The sequence below is a fragment of the Lemur catta genome, chromosome 5 (genome assembly GCF_020740605.2).
Source record: "Lemur catta isolate mLemCat1 chromosome 5, mLemCat1.pri, whole genome shotgun sequence".
NCBI lineage: Eukaryota > Metazoa > Chordata > Mammalia > Primates > Lemuridae > Lemur > Lemur catta.
The window spans coordinates 10,467,098-10,486,315 of record NC_059132.1 but is presented as its reverse complement, the minus strand read 5'-3'; the positions used below and the strand labels follow the sequence as shown (position 1 = coordinate 10,486,315).

General features: G+C 47.0%; 1 protein-coding gene and 1 long non-coding RNA gene across 7 annotated transcripts in view; one reads left to right on the top strand and one right to left on the bottom strand.

Moving 5' to 3' along the window:
- The window catches only part of SH3RF2 (SH3 domain containing ring finger 2), a 114,798-nt gene that overhangs the window by 18,559 nt on the left and 77,021 nt on the right, over nt 1-19,218 (bottom strand). For all 5 annotated transcript variants that reach the window (XM_045551117.1, XM_045551119.1, XM_045551116.1 and 2 more), the window contains 3 exons: nt 11,513-11,604; nt 10,051-10,221; nt 2,891-3,123 (listed from right to left, as the gene is read on the bottom strand). In XM_045551117.1, coding sequence (XP_045407073.1) covers nt 2,891-3,123; nt 10,051-10,221; nt 11,513-11,604 — 496 coding nt within the window. The remainder of the gene's footprint in view (nt 1-2,890; nt 3,124-10,050; nt 10,222-11,512; nt 11,605-19,218) is intronic.
- Nucleotides 4,789-8,607, top strand: LOC123637925. 2 transcript variants are annotated; one of them, XR_006735093.1, is made up of 3 exons: nt 4,789-5,543; nt 5,973-6,134; nt 8,453-8,607. It is a non-coding gene; the product is annotated as an uncharacterized LOC123637925 (long non-coding RNA). The 2 variants fall into 2 exon arrangements; XR_006735092.1 differs by having other exon boundaries at nt 5,875-6,134.

Here is a 19,218-nt window from a genome sequence, read left to right as displayed (position 1 = left end):
ACAGAGGGAAAGAGGAAAAGAGAGAGAGGAAGGGAGAGGAGAACTCTGACCAGCTACTTGCTGAAGAAAATTCTAACATAAGCTTCAGGCAGGTGGTGGTGGGGTCTCTTTTTTGTCGGGGGCTGCAGGGAGGACGGGTGCGGGGACATAACAGTGTGTGCGCTAGGGGAGCGCGGCCCCAGACAGAGGCCGATGTGGACAGGTTATTTATTCCAGAGTTTGTGCTGGGTGAACAAGCTTTGGAAAGTCTCATGACATAGATCTGGAATCAGATCTTCTCCTGGGGAGCCTGGGAGAAGTAAGTCACATCACCTGCTTGCACCTCGGTTTCCTCATTTGTAAACTGGAGATAGTGACAGTATCTCATAGAGCTTCTGGGAAGATTACGTTTTATGAAGCGTGCAGAGTGTTAGCACAGTGCCTGGAATGTAATAGATGCCCCGTGCCTGTTAGCTATCATTATTTTTGGGTAAACCATAGCATACCCTCAAATTGCAAGGTCAAAGAGTTTGGTTTTGCCCCTTCTTGAGCTCATTCTTTTTCTTTTTTTAAAAATTGAGATGGTCCTTCTTCAGTAAAAGGAAGCCATCTTTCTCCTCAAATTCTCCAGAAGACAGGAGATCTGCATCCCCTGGACATATTTCCTGTGGGTGACCTGGGGAATTGGGAGTTCACTGCGTTCTGTGGGGTGGTGGGGGAGACACCCCTGAGAAACATTTTGGGCCATTTCTCTGTAAGAGTCTGCCAGCATTTAGAGAGCCATAGGTTACGTCCCGGCCAGAGATGTTAGTAGAATACTTTGTGACACTCCATGGACACATGTTTGAATCAGAGTCATTTGTGTCCAGCACAGAGGGCCTGAGCCAAGGCCACGTCTGCACTGTGACTCTTCGTCAAGCCAGATGCGTACATGAAAAGCAGAATGCACACTAAACACCGTTGGCATCCTCAGCTGCTGCAAGCAAGCCAGTCACCATTTACACAAGTTTGACCTTTCAGTTGAGACATTTATTTTTCCACTGACAGCCCTGTGAGGTGCACATGGTCAATTCGCTTGTCATTTCTCTTCACTTTGGGGAGATTGATAGCCTGACCAGCCTCACCTTGGGAAAAGGGAGAAAGAGAAAGCCTCCGGGACCCGGGAAGTCAAAGCAGCACGGGACAGACATGGCCCAAGGCTCTCATCAGTGTGTGAAAAATGGGTTTTATGCCTTGTCTATTTATCTTGTCAATTCCTAATTTTGAAGAGATTTAATGCTTGCTTATTACATGTGCATACAATGCAAGAAGTCAAAGCTGCAAGCCAAGCAAGATCTATGCGAAGATGGAGCGGGCATGGATCAAAGAAAGCGTGAGCAGTTGCCCAGAGGATGCAATTCTCTGCATTCCTAAGTGGTCTAGACTGAGTGTGGACATTTCAGCCCTAAGTGAGTTCACACTCTGGATGGACCAAAGATGATATACTTAGTTATAGGAGCAATGATAACCCTAATAAAATAACACTATAAAAATTAATGTTTCTTGAGAGATTAATTACGTGCCAGGCACTATGCTATTAATTAGCCAGGCACTATGCTATCAGCCTTATGTGAATTGTTTTATTAAATCCATTCAGTAACCCTGACGAGGTAGGCATTATTTTTATTTCTTTTATAAATGAGTGATCTGAAGACTGAAGAGGTTGGTAACTTGCCTAAGGCTGTTGTGGTGGGATTATGAATTTTGTGGGTGTGCTGGGGGGAGAGGTGGAGGACGGATGGTAGGGAGGGTGAAGGAGGGGGCAGGCTGGCAGGAATGCAGTGGCCAGAGCAGTGGTCTGATGGTCAAGCAGGTTGTCAGATGAAAGCACTGGGACAGGTGGAGCTAAATGTGTCTCTTTTTCTCGGTGAATGTTCCTGCGTGGCATCTTGTCCCACACGCTTGCTATTCTTCTGCCTTGACTAGTCAGACTGCATTTTCATGTTAACCATTTGTTAAGATCCCAGGAGAGATTGCGGGCCCCGATTTAAATCAGGGAACATGGAATAAATCGTATTTACTGTGCTTGGCTTTTTGTCCTCTGCAGAGATGTAAGAATATAAAATTTTGATTTTTTTTTTGTTGTAGAACAATTGGGTTTCAAATACTTTTTAGAACACCTGAAAATGGAATCTTGTATAGAAGCTCCACCAGTGAAGAGATAAATGCACGGTTCTTAAGATGAAGAATCTGTATACATTGCCATGTGTGCAATGTGGATGTTACGTAGGTAAAAATGAAAGCAAGGTGCAGAATAGTGCAGTGAGTATGATAACAAGTTTCTGTATTTTTCTATTTCTCTGTCTATCTATGTATGGAAGAACTTGGGCTGGGGGTTAAGGATATGAGAGACTTGCTTTTGAATACTTTGTGCACTATAATCTTTTTTGTTAGCATGCATTCATTACTTAAATAACATGGGAATCGGGAGCTCTAAGCACTGCCTCTTCAATCCGCATTTCCTCTTCCCACCCTCTGCCTGCTTATTCCATCCTTCCCTGTTTCTCTTGTGGCACCCCCTGAGGGTTCCCTGGAACATAGTTTGAGAAGCACTGACCCAGCCAGTGCTTTGGTCATTCTGTCTTAAGACCCAGCATCCACGTTGGCCATGTTCTAATTACGTGTTGGCACTCACGGCCACTATCACCCAAGTCATTCAATTTGCAATGTATGAAGTAACCCAAGGCAGTGACCTTGGGTCAGTCTAGCTTCATTCAATAGAACAACTCATCCTTTGGGAATTGTAAAGCACCTTTTGCAGAGGCTCAGTTTAAAGCCGAGATCCTGTTTGTATGAAAAGCATCCGGTGTACCCTGGGGTCATATCCCCCCATCCCTTAGCTCTAGGCACATACCTCTCCTCCACCACTTACTCTTTCTCATGCTGCTCCGCCCTTTCCGAAGAGACCCTTGTCCTATAGTCCCGGGGCCGGCTGTGCTCTTTATGGGGTTGACAATGGCGGTGGGCACAAAGACGGATTTGAAGGGACGGCTTTGTCGGGGATCACCTTCTGAAATGCTGCCTTGGGAGGACACAGAGGAGGTGGATAACGTCCATGTGGCATAGAGACCAGGGCTCCGGGAATCTGGAAAACTAGAGGTCTTTCTGGTTGTTGGACATTTTTTTTTTTTAAAGAGAGAAAAAATAGAAGAAAACGTTCAGTTTTATTTTAAAAACGTAACAACTCCCAAGCATATATCAAATGTAACCACTTTTTACCTTCTTCCCACCCATACACACAATTTTTTTCAACCACAGTCGGCCCCACCTCCCTATCCCTTGTTAACGGTGAGGTTTGTCAAGTGCGGGGAGAGGGGCTCACACCGGGCCCTGGCGGAACTCGAAGACTTGAATTTCATCATCTCTTGCTCTGATTCTGGTCACCCCTCACCCCACGTCCCTTTAGCCCTTGAAAGTTCAAAGCACAAGACCCTGTGTGCATTCAATTTGTTTGCAGTGGCAGTTTCTTAGTCAGTGACTTTTCCACTAGGTTCTAAACTCTTTGAAGGCAGAGAGTTTATAACTTACTTTATTTTTATTTATTTATTTTTTACAGACAGGGTCTTGCCCTGTTGCCCATGCTGGAGTGCAGCGGTGTCATCATACCTCACTGTAACCTCAAACTCCTGGGCTCAAGCGATCCTCCTGCCTCAGCCTCCCAAGCAGCTGGGACTACAGGCGTGCCCTACAGCAGCTGGCTAAGTTTTAAATTTTTATGTTAAGATGGGGGTCTCACTATGTTGCCCAGGGTGGTCTTGAACTCCTGGCCTCAAGCAATCCTCTCGCCCAGCCTCCCAAAGTAATGGGATTACAGAAGTGAGCCACAGTGTCCCACCTTATTATTAATACTTTATCTCTCTGTATTCTGCATATAGTGTTGATTAATAAACATTTGTTGAATGGCTGCCATGATGCTTTCAGCACTGATGCCAGTCATTTTGGCTAACACAGGTTGAGTGCTTACTGTATGCCAGGCATTGGCCAAGTGCTTTGCCCACATTATCTCATGGGTTCTTTACAACAGCTTTCTTACGTATGTGCTCTTAGTGCCACTATTTTATAAATAAAAAAATACAAAGACTTTCAGTTACTTGCCCAAGGAACTATTGGGCCTGGGATTTGAACCCAGGTTTAGGCTGGCCCTCTGTTCTTACCACTGAGCTACACCACCTCTAGTTAGAGCATTCATCATTTGGTAGCAGAAAAAGCCCTTTATTCCACCTGAAATAAATGAACTGAAGCAGCTGGTAGGCCCTACGTATGCCTCCATAAGACTCTAATTCTTCAGCCTCAGGCTGTGACTTTCGAGAATAGTATTAAAGTTTTATGAAACAACAATCCCTTGTCCATTGTTTCCAGCCTGCAGCTCCCTGAACTCCGTGGGGAGTGGCTGTCATCTTCGTGCCGTTCTTGCCCTTTTACCAATCCAGCCCCAACATCACATCTCTTACCGAGCAGCCCATCAATCACCTTGTCACTCTGTTGATTAAGTAACTTCTACTAATTCCCTGGGAATAATGAACACAGCCAAAGCCCTGGCACAGAAATGCCCTCATGGTTTCCTTCCCACCAATGCCTCCAGGTCTTCTGTAAGGTCATTTCTCTTTCTCCTCATCCTCCTCCTGCTCCTTTTCTCTCCTTCTTTTGATTAAAAAAGTGATATGTAGCTTAACAATGAGTCAGTGTTGTATGAAGATAGGCAAAGCATCATTTAATTGTGGCCAACGCTGCTCAAGAAGTATATCTAGCCAAACGCTCCAGGAACGGATGCTCACAGCCAGGGGATTTCTATTCATAGCTGTCAACCTGCCTGTGGTCCCCATGGTGGTGCAGTCAGTGAAGAGGAGTGGGGCTGTCTACCAGGGAGGGGTCAGACTATATTCTGGAGAGAAATGCTCAGCACTGGCTTCCATGGCAGGGTGCACCTGATCTGCCTGTCTTTTGAAAAAGGGCCTCGAGGTGTTGGATGCTGCAAAATGGATTGGCAGCAGGAAAGGCAGGTTCCCAAATTATTCCCAGCAGTAGCAGCAGCAGCGGCATTAAGGACAGAATACAGCTAATTAGGCCCTAGACACTCTTACTCCACCAATCCCTTCTTTGAATGATTGTTTATAGACTGAGGTGCGACCCCATTTCTCCAGAGTCCGCACTGGGCTGGATTCCAGGAGCTCCTAAATCCCATATCCCCCATCCAACACCGAGTCCCTCTATGTCTTGTGGCAAAAAGCTCAGCACTTACCTGGCACTTTCTTCCAACATCAGAGCACTTTACTAACATATATTAATTGATTCCCGTGACACCCCAGTCCTGCAGACATTGTGATCTTTGTTTTCCAGATGGGGAGACCGAAAGACATCCTGGGCTTATGTGGGACGAGTGGAAGTTGCACCTGATTTGCTCCATAGTGCAGGTCCCTGTGTCCTTCTCTCTAACTGGGACATTAGCCCTGACAAGCCTGCCCGATTGCACACGGGGCATCACAAACAGCAGCTCCTCTGTGCTCACCCCTGGCAGCAGCCTCCTGGTAAGGAGAATGGTTGGACCTTGATAATCTTTGTATAGATGTGTTTAGAGAGTTAAAGGCCAATGAGCGGTGGCCCATTTGTTGCTTTTCTCTACCCATAAAGTACCAGGTAGGCATATGTGTCTGAAGTTGCAAGAAAGAGGAAGATCCTGGCTAACAGGGCAGAAGCGGGTTTATTGGGAGGGCAGGAGTGGGAGTTACGGGCTTGGAAACAGGATGCAGGAGGCTGCAGAGAGCCGGGCGGCAGGAAGCCTCAGGTCACACGCTGCGGCTGGGCTCTCACCATGAACGGTCTTTAGCATCGCCGGCATTGCTTCCTCCCTTGTCTAAGTTTCAGAGTCCCCAGGGGGAGCGTTAGATTGGCTGGACCTGACCCTTCGCTGTGGTGATGGGTTGAGGAGGAAAAAGGGGAGGATTTGGTTTCTTCAGCCTCTGAAGACAGAGGACGCGCCTGCCTCCCACCAAGACTGCCCATGAAAGAGGACACCCAAGGGATGCTGGACGCCGCACAGACGGAAACCTGACAAATGCCCTGTACAAATGTCTCCGGGAGCTGGGAAGAGGCACCATGGTGACGGAGATTCAATTGTGGTCAGTAATAGCTGGACAGCTTGGTTAGCTGCCTTTTCCTCTCTGGTGGTTGAAAGCCTCATTCGCTGAATCTTAAATCTAAACCCTGACATTTTGGTCAATTCTCATCTACAGTTAGTCCCTAACCTCTGGCTGGTGCTGTTCATTAGGGGCCGATGCTAATAAGAGCAAAGGTTGCAGTGCTCAGGGGGCACCTTACACCGCGGAGCCCAGGCCGTGTTATGAGAGGCTGCACTACGCACCATGGGGGCTGCATGTGCAGAGCCACCACTGCAAACGGAAACAAAGGCTGGGGGGGAAATCCTCAAATGCACGGCATCCGGGAGCAGAATGGGCTTGCACACGTAGGCCGGCCCACTCTGATCTTGCACACAACTTGCTCATGGTTGTAGAAACTCAGCTGACAACAAACAGCATCATTCAGCCTCGACAGAGGGAAGAACTAAAGTTCCCGCAGTGGAAAGGGTAGTTAAGAACAAGGGTTACCTGCCTGCACCCAGGTAGATAAATTGGGTGTATGTCATTCACGTCCAGGATTAGTGGGAAGGGAACTTTCTTTGCATCAGTGAGACCATCAAGGAAAACATGCTAACACTGCAAAGGCCTCGATCCTCTGTCACCTAATAACCCCCCAGGAGCACATCCTCTGACAGGGACTTGTTCTTCTAGGGAATACTGGTTCCCCATAAGCACAATCAGGCCTCAACATTAGCAGCACCTCAACATATGCATATGTTCAGATTTCTGTGAGCTGGGAGGAAGGGGTGAACCCAGCAGCAACCTACAATGCCGAGACTCCCTCCATCATCTCTGACGAGCAGGCATCTCTGAGGGGCTGAGAACAGATGCTGACCACTAGACTGGCCCAAGAACAGAAGAGATCTACCCAGGAGAAAAGCCAAGAAGGAGAGAAACGGAAGCTGGAGCCTTGAAATATACTGGAATGGAATCCTACATGCATTCTAGTTAGGGTGACCCTAGGGCCTGATTTTCCCAGGAGAGTCTCAGTCCAGGATACCTGCTCAAAATTGTCCTAGTTTGGATGATAAAATATATGGTCACCCTTATTTTAATGGTTCTTTAATGGCTTAACCAGGATGTTGGGTTAAGTCCTAATGTCTAAGCAAATATCATAGAAGTAGGCTGGGCCCTGGGGAAATCATGGAAGAAACCATTCGTAAGTTAGGACAGGCATCCTCCTTGCTCCTCACTGTTACTTCTAGAACACTCCTTACCCTCCTCAATACTTCCCGGCTGACTCATATCATCAAACTGGACCACCCATGCGCCACCTTGCCGCAGCCATCATTTACCCTCCACGTAACACACCCTCATTCTTAACAATTCTAGCTGCTGGCTGAGTTTTCACCCTGTGGATACAACTGATCCTACCATGATGGTCTCATCAAGTCTTACGGCTTTAAACACCATCTCAAGGCTGAAGCTCTCTCTTAGATGCTAAACTGGTGTACTCAACTGCTTACCAGTATCCTTACTTGGATCATCAAGAGGCATCTCAGACTTAATCTGCTGCCAACTAAGCCTTTGCTTCCCTTCATACCTCAAAACCTGTTCCTGTAGTGGTCTCCTTCATGTCTATCATAGTGAAAAGCAATTCCATCTTCCAGTTACTCATGGCAAAAACCCTGGACTCACCTTGAAGCCTCTATTCTTTCATACCTGATATTGGATCTATTAGAAAATCCTATGGTTTATAACTTCATGGTATATCCAGAATCTACCTAGTTTTCCCTACCCTCAATGGTTAACGCCCTGGATCAGTTCACCATCCTCTCTCCCCAGGATTATTACAGTAGCCCCTTAACTAGTTTTTATGCTGTTCCACTTTCCTGTCTATAGTTTATTCCTAGTGCAGCAACTAGAGGGATTCTGGTTAAACATAGCTTAGATCACACCACTCTTCTGCTCAAAACCGTGCAGTAGGGCTAAAGGCCAGTCCCTCATTCTGCATGATCTGGCCCCTGATGCTATTCTGACCTCACCTCCTACTCACCTCCCCTCACTTGCTCTACTCCAATCCTGCTGGCTTTTGTGTCAGGCGCTCTCCTACTCGGGGCCTTTGGACCCGCGGTTCCTGTGGCTTGGAATGCACCTCCCTCAGAGCACCACTCGGCTCACCCCATCTCCTTCATTCCTCCTTACTTCTCAGCAAGGCCACCCCAAACCAATTGTCTGAGATCTTAACCACTCCCACGCAAATGCTATCTGCACCTTCCGATTTTTCTTCTTAGCCCTTATCACTAACACACCACATATCTTACTTATTTATTTTGTTTCTTATCTGTTTCTCTCACTAGAATGTAAGCTGCTGTGGGCAACAATTTTGTGTGTCTTGTTTACTGGTATTTCTCCAGTGCCTGGAAAGGTGCCTGACGCAGAGTTAGCACTCAATCAATATTTGTTGAAGATGGCCTGCCTGTAGTCCCAGCTACTTGGGCGGCTGAGGCAGGAGGATTGCTTGAGCCCAGAAGTTTGAGGTTGCTGTGAGCTAGGCTGATGCCACGGCACTCACTCTAGCCCGGGCAACAGAGTGAGACTCTGTCTCAAAAAAAAAAAAAAACAAACAACATTTGTGGAATAAAAATGAATTAAAACATCAATTATGGATACCCTTAGTTTGCCTTTGGATAGTTTGCAACTTTGTAACAAATTTCAAGAACCTTCCATGGAAAGAAATGACTACGGTTTCCTATCCCATCTTTCTGCCATGTGAAGAAATCTTTTTATACAACCCTGGATCTAGGGGCACCCAGACTTTGCCTGTACTCTTCCTAGAAAGGGGGTTACCACCCACCGGCCCGCCTGGTTGGAAAAGAGCTATGGGTTAGAAAATGCTGCCTTTTATTGAACCCAAACCTTTTAAGTTGTATACGCTGGTCCACTCCACTGCCCGCTCATGGAACAAATCTACTTCCTGGTCTACACAGTCTATTATGATCCGTCTGCCCCTTTTCTGCTACAAGTTAAATAACCCCAGTTTCTTTGTCGGTTTCTCCTGTGACCTAGGTTGCTGTCTCCTCACCATCCTTGCCGCCCTCCTCCGGACTCAGTGCCCCGCCTAAATGCAGGCCCCCAACCTGGGCACGGGGCTCCAGGTCTGACTCCCATAGAGAACAATGGGCAGTCACTTTCCTGGGAATTGTGACCCACTGGTCTGTCACAATTGTTTGACGGGGGTGGGGGGGGGTGATGGCCTCAGTGCCTTGAAGCAGGCTTTGCCTGGGCTGATGGGGGTGGAGGCAGAAGTCACGGGTAGCGTTGGGGCCCGTGTGCATCTGCAGCAGTGGTGTGAGGTGGCAGGGCAAGCTGGGGGTCGATGACATTAAGAGGAATGCGGCGGAATGGTAAAGGCTGGGAAAAGCTGTTGGGGAGGAGGCCCTGCAGGGTAACTAGCGTTTGATGTGGGCGGTGCATGAACAGGTAGTGGTCTGAGTTCAGGGAGGCTCTGCCTTAGGGCCTAGCAGCCTGAGAAGAATCCCGAGGTGCTGGGGAGGCCATTCGGCCACATTTTCCCTGTTGTGCCACTAGATGGAGTATTGGGGTGGAGGATGTGAAGTGGGATTTCTGGGATTTGTGCAGAAGAAAACCTGACATCTAGTTCTTGAGCAAGTTGCTTAACTCTGCACATTCGTTTCCTCGTCTGCAAATTAATCTCCACCTTGCAGGGTTCTTGGGCATAGCCAGTGAGCTAGAAGACATGAAAGTGCTTGTAAGCTGTGAAGAGCTGCAGAAACGATAATGATTTTCGCTATTTTGATTGAAGAGTTAGAAGGGCACTAGCTCTTTCTTAGCCTATACTCTGAGAGAGCATTGAGTCCTCCATGAACTCAACTTGCAGATGGCTGCTGGCCATGATGACCCGACCTCCCGATGCCTGGGATTGGAGGAGACGCACCTGAAAATGGGGATGACGTAGTTGCTTGGGAAGATGCCGGCTCGCCCGGTGACCAGGGAGATGCCCCTGAGCCACCCGTCCTGGCACTTCCCCAGGACCCTGACGCCTTCTCCCTTGTGCAGGTCCAGCTCGTCAGGCCCATGGGCTGCGTAGGAGTGCAGGGCCACAAACCTGGGGAGACACAGGGACCAGGTGAGGGAAGAAGGTGGGTGCGCCTGCTGGCGGGCGCAGAGCCGGTGGGGGGAGTCGGATCGCGCAGCCCGTCAGCCCGGTGGTTAGCAGTAAAGACCTCACACTGACACCACGACTCTAAGGCAGACAAAAGTGGCAGAACTTGGTTGAAATAGCAATGGAGGGGGCCAGATCTCTGCCTCCTTCATCCCTTCCTCCTCCATACAGTGCTCCTAGCTGCCCATCACTAATGTAGGCTGACCTCGCACTTTAGCAATGGGGAAAATGGCCTTGAACAGAGAGAGAAGTTGGCCACCGGGAGTTAGTGGCAGAGAGGGATCCCGAAGCTAGAAGTACGGGCTCTGCATAGGATGCTTTCCCCCAAGGAAACAGTCGCAGCCAGCAGGGTTCTGGGAAATAAGAGGTCAGCGATGGAAACCTCTCTGATCCACTCCCATTTCTGAAAGCAGGGACATGTCTGACTCTCAGGAGTGGCCCGACGAGCCAGCTTAATGTAGGCTGGGAAGTGGACACTGGGAGGCAGGGGGTAGTTTTGGGTTTTTGGCGTTCGGTGTAATATGGGCTTCATGGTGGGGTGGAGGGGGATGGGCCTGGGATGGGGCAGGAATGCCCTGGGCTTAGAGCAGAGACTTTGCGCTCGGAAGTCCACCCAGGAATCAGGTGAGCATGTCCAGGTGTGAGTCACGGGGGTGAAGACAACAGGGAATAGCGAGGTCGTGGAGGCGAGAATAGCTGCCTGACTACAGCCATTAAAAACCAATCCTCCTGGGCTTGCCAGATTCAGGCGTCGCCAGCACACGGCCCTCAGGCAGCTCAGACATTAGGAAGCCCTTCCAGGCTCTAAGGACTGTGAGACACCGGAGTGTTTTCTCGAAAGAGGGGAGTGTTCTCATCTACGAAGATTTTTTTTCTTTCTTCCTAAAATGCTATATTTACTTTTTGCTGATTACTAAAGCAGCATCTATTTATGACCCAACATTTTGAATCCAAAGCAAGACAATAGAAATTTCTCAATACCCAATCTCCTGGTGGTGTTGTGGTACATAATCTTCCAGTCTCTTTGTACTTCTGTGGGAGAATGAGCTAGGATGATGTGGTTGGCTCATTTGTGTTTTTCGCCACTATTTCATTTGGAGGTGGTGGAGGAAGGGGAGCCGCTGTCTCTCTCGACGGGATGGTTTGAGGGGGTGATGCTCGTTGGCAAAGGGCCGGGGAAGCGACCCCCCCCCCAGTGCCAGGGCTGGGGTGAAGGGCTGAGCCTTTTACTCACATGTTGGCTGGGAGGTGTTGCTGGGAGCCGGGCACCCTGACCATGGCCATGGAATGTCCTGGGGAGGCAGGTACTGGGTGGAAAGTGCTGACCTGCACAGACACACAGACAGAAAAGACAGCCAAGCAGAACTGGTGAATGCCACGAGCCAGGCCCAGAGCAAACAGAGCTGCCACACAAAGGCCTGATACAACTGAAAACCAAGAGCCAAGCCCAGCGCCACCCAGCGTGCATCCTCTCTGTGGTTTGCAGCTGTGGGCACCGTGGGGCGGGGACGGGCTGTTCATGGCCTGCCAGGGTGGCATGCCAGAGCCACGTTCCAAAACGCTGCTCAGATACTGGGGAGGATGAAGAGCTGTCCAGTTGACAGTCCATGGGGCACTGCCAGACCCTCCCCCCAATCTCCCAGTGCGCTCACCTCCCTCTCTGAAAATGATGCAATGGCTAGCACTGATTCAGAACTTCGCATCTGCCAGGCAGTTTTAAGTGCTTTATAAGTATCAGCTAAGTTAATCCTTAGTAAAAATAATATAATCCCCATTTTTGGATGAGAAACTGAGACACACAGGGAAAGAAAGCTCACCCAACTAGTATGAAACAAAGAAAATTTAAAATCAGGTAGTCCCGGTTCTGAGCTCATACTCTTATCACCTATTGCTAGTATTAACACACACACACACACACACACACACACACACACACACACACACACACAGCAGCTGCTCCAATAACTTGTGGATGAGTCTGAATCCCTTTCACTTTTCCAGGGCCAGGACTTTGCCTATTATCCAACACACTGCTTTGCTTACTTCCTTCTTGGCACATATCACAGACTGCGATTATTTCCTTGTTTATTTACTGACCATCTCCCCCCTCCCCTGGACTGTATGTTCCCTAAGGGCAGGGACTGTGTCAGTCTTGTTCACCACTGTATTTCTTGTGTCCCCAACATGTACTTGTAGCTTAAAAAACAAATGAATGAATGAAAAGATCTTCCTACCTAGTACACCAAGGACTAATGAAATCTCAACCATCTCCATGTCATCCAGAGTAAATATATTCAATCTGTTTTCAGATACTCACCCATAAGTGATGGGAACTATGTACGTGTGCTTTTCAAGGACCATGCTTTTATGCTTTTGTGTGTCTCACTACTGTTTGTGTATTTGTGTTTGTGCAGGTGTGAATACATTACTAAATGCGTGTGTCTCTGGTTGTATGTGCAAATGTGTATGTTTGCTCAGACTCACAGCAATTGCATGCACCTATGTGATGGTATTGGTCCACTGTATGTCTGCTTATGTTCACACATGTGGTCTATGGATTGAAACGTGGTGCATGTGATTATATGTACGTGACTGTAAATATTGAAAAGATTCTGTGTGTCTGTGAACTCCAGAGGTGTGTGCAAGAATGCACAACCATGTAGTTTTGTATGTGTCTGTGTCAATGATTGTGTAAATGCATGTGTAGTTGTGCATGTATTTGCGACATTTCAAAAACCATTTTAGTCAGATAATAACAAGTGTTGGCGAGGAAACAGAAAAACTGAAACCCTCCTACATTGCTGGTTGGAATGTAAAATGGTACAGCCCCTTTGGAAAATAGTCTGGCAGCTCCTGAAATGATTAAACATAGGATTGCTATATGACCCAGTAAGTCTACCTCTAGTATGTACACAGGAGAAATACCTACTATATACCCAAGAGAAATGAAAACATATGTCTGCACAAAAACTCATACATAAAAGTTACATTATTCATAATAATCAAAAGGTAGAAGCAACCCCAATGTCCATTAACTGATGAACGAATAAACGAAATACAGTATATCCATCTAGTGGAATATTATTCAGCCATAAAAGGGAATGAAGTATCGATGCATATGAGAACATGGATGAACCTTGAAGACATTACACTAAGTAAAAGAAGCCAGACGCAAAAGACTGCATATTATTTGATTGCATTTACCTGAAATGTCCAAAAGAGGTAAATCTATAGAGACAGAAAGTAGATTAGTGGTTTCCAGGGGTCAGGGGAATAGGGGATTATAGGGTGACAGCTCAAGGGTCCTGGGCTTCTTTTTGAGGTGATAAAATGTTCTAACATTGTGGGGTTGACGGCTACACATATCTGTGAATATACTAAAAACCTCTGAATTGTACACTTTATATGGGTGAATTGTATGGTAGGTGAATTATATCTCAACAAAGCATTAAAAAAAGAAACCATTTCACAATCACCCATCTGAGGTGCTCTAACACCGCATAAAGTGTTCTGCTCTTTGCAATCAAATATCGTCACACCCGTTCCCTCAAACAGACACGGAAAGGAGCTGGCTTTGGGCTAGGCTGCTCCTTCCCCATGACTGGGCAAAGTAAACCCCTGCTGGGCTTGGGAGACCTGCCAAGGGAGAGCCTTGTTACGTGAACAACTAATCTTATGTTTGTGGAGACTGTTGGATCACTGATTAAGCAGGATGAACTTCACTTAACACCCCTGGCTTTCCAATGTTATGTTTGAATAAAAAGCACTTCTATCCATAAACACCATTCATCATTGAGGGAGGGAGAAGATGCCAGAATGCAAAGCCATCTACTCATTACACCAGGCTCTGTCTTTTTTTACTTCTCTGAGCCTTCATCTGGGGAGGGCATCTTTCCCCCTATTTGGAACACTGACCCTGGGCAGGACAGAAATCTGTGGGCTTGTGATGGAGTTGTCTCTAGTGTGCAATGGGAAAGGTTGTCAGATTCTCAGGTTTTGAGAAATCTAGGAGAAGATAAGGGAGAACATGAGAAAGAGGCCCAGGAGAAGGAAGGAGAGGGAAGGGTGGTGGAAGACCCTGAGAGTGGGCTCAGGGTCAAACTGGGACAGGGACACCATGGGAGAAAGACCCAGAGGGACAGAGAGAGGAAGGAAGGAGAAAAGAGAGACATAAAAATGGACGGGAGAAACTCTTACAATACATTCATAAGAAGAAAAACAACCCAATAACAATGAGCAACAGATACCACAAAGCAAGATATAGTGAGTAGCCAATAGCACACAAAAAGGTGCTAAAAATCAACCATTATTGAAGAAATGCAAATTAAAATCACCATGCGATACCACTACATCCCTATGAGAATGGCTAAAATGAAAAAGACGGATCATACCAAGTGCTGGTGAGAATGTGGAGCAACTAGAATTCTCATACACTTCTTATGGGAATGCAAAATGGTGTAGCCACGTTGGAAAACAGGTTGGACATTCCTTATAAAGTTAACTATACACTTTCCACACTACTCAGCCATTGTCCTCACAAGTATTTAAAAGAAATGAAAATTTATATCCGCTCAAGGACCTGTACATGAATGTTCGTATCAGCTTTGTTCATTTTAGCCCCAAATTGGAAGCAACCCAAATGCCAATCAACTGATGAATCAAATAAATTGTGGTATAACCACGGTGGAATATTCCCCAGCAATACATGTGACAACATGGATGACTCTCAACAACATCATCCTAAGTAAAAGAGCCAGAATACAAAAGACTACATACTATATGATGTCCTTTACGTGAAATTGTTAACAAAAAAAAAAAGCCAGAAATATAGTGACAGAAAACAGAAAACAGACTAAGGGTTACCAAGAGCCAAGGGTGTGGGGAGAGATGATTGGTTACAAAGGGGCACAAGAAATCTTTTCAAGGTGATGCAAACGTTCTGATTTTGGTAGTGATTACATGCTGCATACATTTGCCAAAAGTCGTTGAACTGTATACTTAAAATGGTTGAACTTTATTGTATGTAATTATACGTCAATAAAGCTGTTAAAAAAGCAAATATGAATACAGTATCTAGTTGGCAGGAAATGTCCAAGTGGCCTTGGCTTAACTCAGCTCAAGCTCTGGAATTGGCCAGTGAAGGGGTGGGAACAGCTCTGCTTAATAGAGGGCAGCTGGCGAGTGACCCTCACGGCAGGAGGCTGCCTGAATAGGAGGGAAACCGAGAGAGGGAACCTATGCACCGGAGGCTCAATCAATAAGGCAGAGGCAAAATGAATGAATGATGGAGGAGACAGGAAAACAGAGCACGACGATCAAGGCAGGGAGGAGAGAAACCGGGTGGGAAGGAGGGCAGGCAGAACAAGACAGAAATGAAGGCCCCACCCGGTACATGAAGACAACTGGCTAGATGGCCAACTTCTGCGGAGGCAAGTCTGTTCCTGTCGCTGAGATCGAAGGTAGGAGGCCCAGCCTTTCAGAGGAAACGGGCCTGGCGGTGGTTCCTTTCCCTGGGGTCAATTGTGACCTCAGGTGCCCGTGCCACAAGGGGTTTTTGAGGCTGGATGGGAGGTTCTCCTGCAGCCGGTGCTTCCCGGCAGAGGGTTCAGGGAGCTGAACAAGATCAGGGAGTGGGTGAGGCTGTGAAGGGTGGGGTGGGGATGGGCATGTCTGCTAAAATCTAAACAGTTTTCCCTGCCTTTTGAAGGAAATGACTCATTCATTTAAAAGGAGAAGTCTTTACTGGCCACAGAAGAATCCACAGCTGTGCATCTGGCTTCTGGGCCTTTCCAGGTCCTCAGGTGTTAAGTGAGGGAGGAAGGAGGTAAGGGGCCTGGTGCCTGCTGCCCACCCGGCGGCCCCTGCCGCCCTCACCGCTGGCCACTCAGGCGCAGGGCACGCGGCCGCCCCGCAGGAGCCTGGGAGGCCGTCTCGCTTAGTGCTCAGGCCTGCGCCGCCACCGTTAGCCACGTCTTGTGATCTTGGGCAAGTGATCAGGGTATGTGGAGCCTCCATTTCCTCAAAATCTGTAAAATGGGGCAATGGTGGTATTTCTCTCAGAGCTGTTATGAGGATTAAGTAAAATAATCCATGTAAATGATTTAGCACAGGGCCTGGCACATTGTAAGTGCTCAATAAATAGTCCTTATTTTGATCTGCAAAGAGATTAGTTGCTGCAGAGGGTGGGGATGGGGTGGATGGGGCACCTCCTTCGGTGGGACGACCCGGCAGGTTCCTGGAGCTTGCCCCTCTCCTCTAGGGGAAAACCTCCCCAGCTTCCCAGAATGTAGGTGTGCTGTCCCCCTCCTGACCCACTCAGCTATTTCCTCCAAGGCTGTTGCCTTTTTGTAACTCGGTGGATGTGGGGTGACTGTCTTCCCCAGTAGAGCCTGAACGACTCTAGCACTTGGTATTCCCAGGACCCAACCAGGGCCTGGAACCCACAGACTGTGCACTCAGGGTTGGGAGAAGGGCTGCATTTTAGGGATAGAAAATTAGGTATTTGGTAGTTTCTGTCCCCACCACTGGGGATAATCCGGAGTTGACTATCTGACTTTATAAAGTTAAAAGCTCATTCCCCTCTACAGATTCAAAAAGACTTAGGAGCCACATTCAGTAACTGCAGGGTGTGGACCTCACTGGGTCCAAGGCACTGTGCTGGGCACTGAGGGGACCGCAGGGAGCAAGACTCACAGGGCTCGTTCCCACGTGGAGCTCACCGTGTAGCCCAGGAAGGCAGTTGCACCTGTGATTGTACCGTGTAAGCATGGCGCGCGTTGGGGTGGGACAGGATGCTCCCCTTGACCTCTGAGGGCCGTTTTACTCTCATGCTATGACTCCAATGCCAGTTTATACACATGGGTCCCCTGGTCATTATCCCCATTTCTACAGATGGGGAAACTGAGATAAAAAGATTTCACGATTTTCTGAAAGTGGCCAGCAAATGGGCGCTCAAGTTGATACTAGAGGCAAGAACTCTAGGCTCAGAGTCCTTTCTGTAGAACACCAAGGTTAATACTTGCCGTTTCCAAATCTCAGTGTGGTGAAAGGGGTCATATCTACGAGGCATGTGTGTGTCCCCCAGAAAAACCACCTGGCCCAATACAACATTCTGCAGTTTACGTTCGTGGTTGTGGTAACCACTGTCCCTGTCCAGTGTACCTGGGAACAAGGGATAGATCTGAGGGCAGGTGGAATGTTAAATTGTTTTTGTTTGTTCTTCTCTTTTCCTCCCTGGCAGAGCCGAGGTGCCACCACGGCTCAGGCTGCTTTCAGCCCTTCTCCACCTACGCCCCATCAAATCCAGCCCAGCCTGCAGCCCTCCCTGTTCTTGATGAGCACGGAGCAGCCACTCAGGGTTATTTATTTGTCCTGAGAGTAAAAATACTGTCTGAGAAAGAGAACTCATTTATGAGCTGTCAGCAGGTCCCTTTAGGTCCATCTCGGAAAAAAATTTTTTTCTAAAGTACATGGATGGGCCAGCAGAGGTAATATCGTGTAGCGCTGTGAAGACTACTAAATTGACAGTTCCGGGGCAGTCCTGCCGTTTGGCATCCTCTGCCATCCGCCTCCTGCCTTCCTCTCCAGCCTCGCTTCCTCCACCTGTTCCCCTGTCCCTTCGGTGGGGTCTTTTCCCAGCTCTTCGAGCAGGCCACACCATTTCTGTCACCCTTAACCTTTGCACCTGCCCCTTATGTCCCACCTCTGGTCTGACTGTAACTTTCATTTGTTATGAAATTTAAAAATTATAAATACATTTTGCATATAGGTAAGTATATACTTTTATGTACCATTTAATGAATAATAACAATAATAAAACTGACACCTGTATACATACCACCCAAATTAAGAAATAGAATAAAAATCAAAATTGAATACTGTACTTAGAGGCCCTCTGTGTATTTCTCCGTAATCAGATGTTGTCCCTCCCCCCAGAGGTAATGTTACAATGCTGAAATTTCTGTCAATCCTTCCAATGCTTTTCTATGTATTTTTTTTTTTTTTACTACCTTGGCATACATTCCTAAACAATATGTTGTTTTAGTTTTGCCTGTTTTTAAACAACGTATGAATGGACTCACAATGTGTGTATGTTGTGACTTGCATCTTTTGCTTAACACTAAGCATTGTGTATATTGGTGGATAATTTTCACTGCTGTCTCGTATTTCATTGTATGACTATACCGCCATTTAGCCGTTCTGTCATTTATGTGTCATTTGGGCAATTTTCAGTTTGGGGCTGTTATGAACAATGTTGCTATGAACATTTTCGTGCATGTCCCCTGTGCACAGGTACAAGAGTTTCTCCAGGATATACATCTAGGAGTGGAATTGATGGGCCATGGGCTACGAGCCTGTTCAGTTTTATTAGGTAATATCCAACTGTTTCCCAGTGTGGCTGTAACAATTTACACTTCCAACAGCAGCAAATGACAATTCCTGTTACCCCACACTCTCCCTAGCATGTGGTAATATCCAACTTTTTAACACCAGCCTAGCTGGTGGGTGTGAAATGCTGTCTCACTGTGGTTTTAAATTAATTTCTCTGAGTACCAGTGAGCTTGAGTTTTTCTTTTTCAAATGTGTATGGGCCATTCTCGTTATATGAAATGTCTGTTCATGTCATGTGTCTCTCCTTCCCCCATTGCGTTGTTTATTATTTTCTTAATAAGTTATGGAGTTCTAATATTTTGAATATGAATTCTTTGCAGCTGATATTTTACTCTGTGGTGTCTTTTAATGAAGTTCTTATTTTTAATATAGTCAAATTTACAACATATTCCCTTATGGTTCAGACTTTTAAACAATCTTAGATAAGATTTTTTTTCCCCCCAAGGTCATAAAGATATACTTCTACACTGTCTTTTAAAAGTTTTATAGTTTTGCCTTTCATGTTTAAGTCTTTAATACACCTGGAATTGATTTTTGACAAGGGAGGAA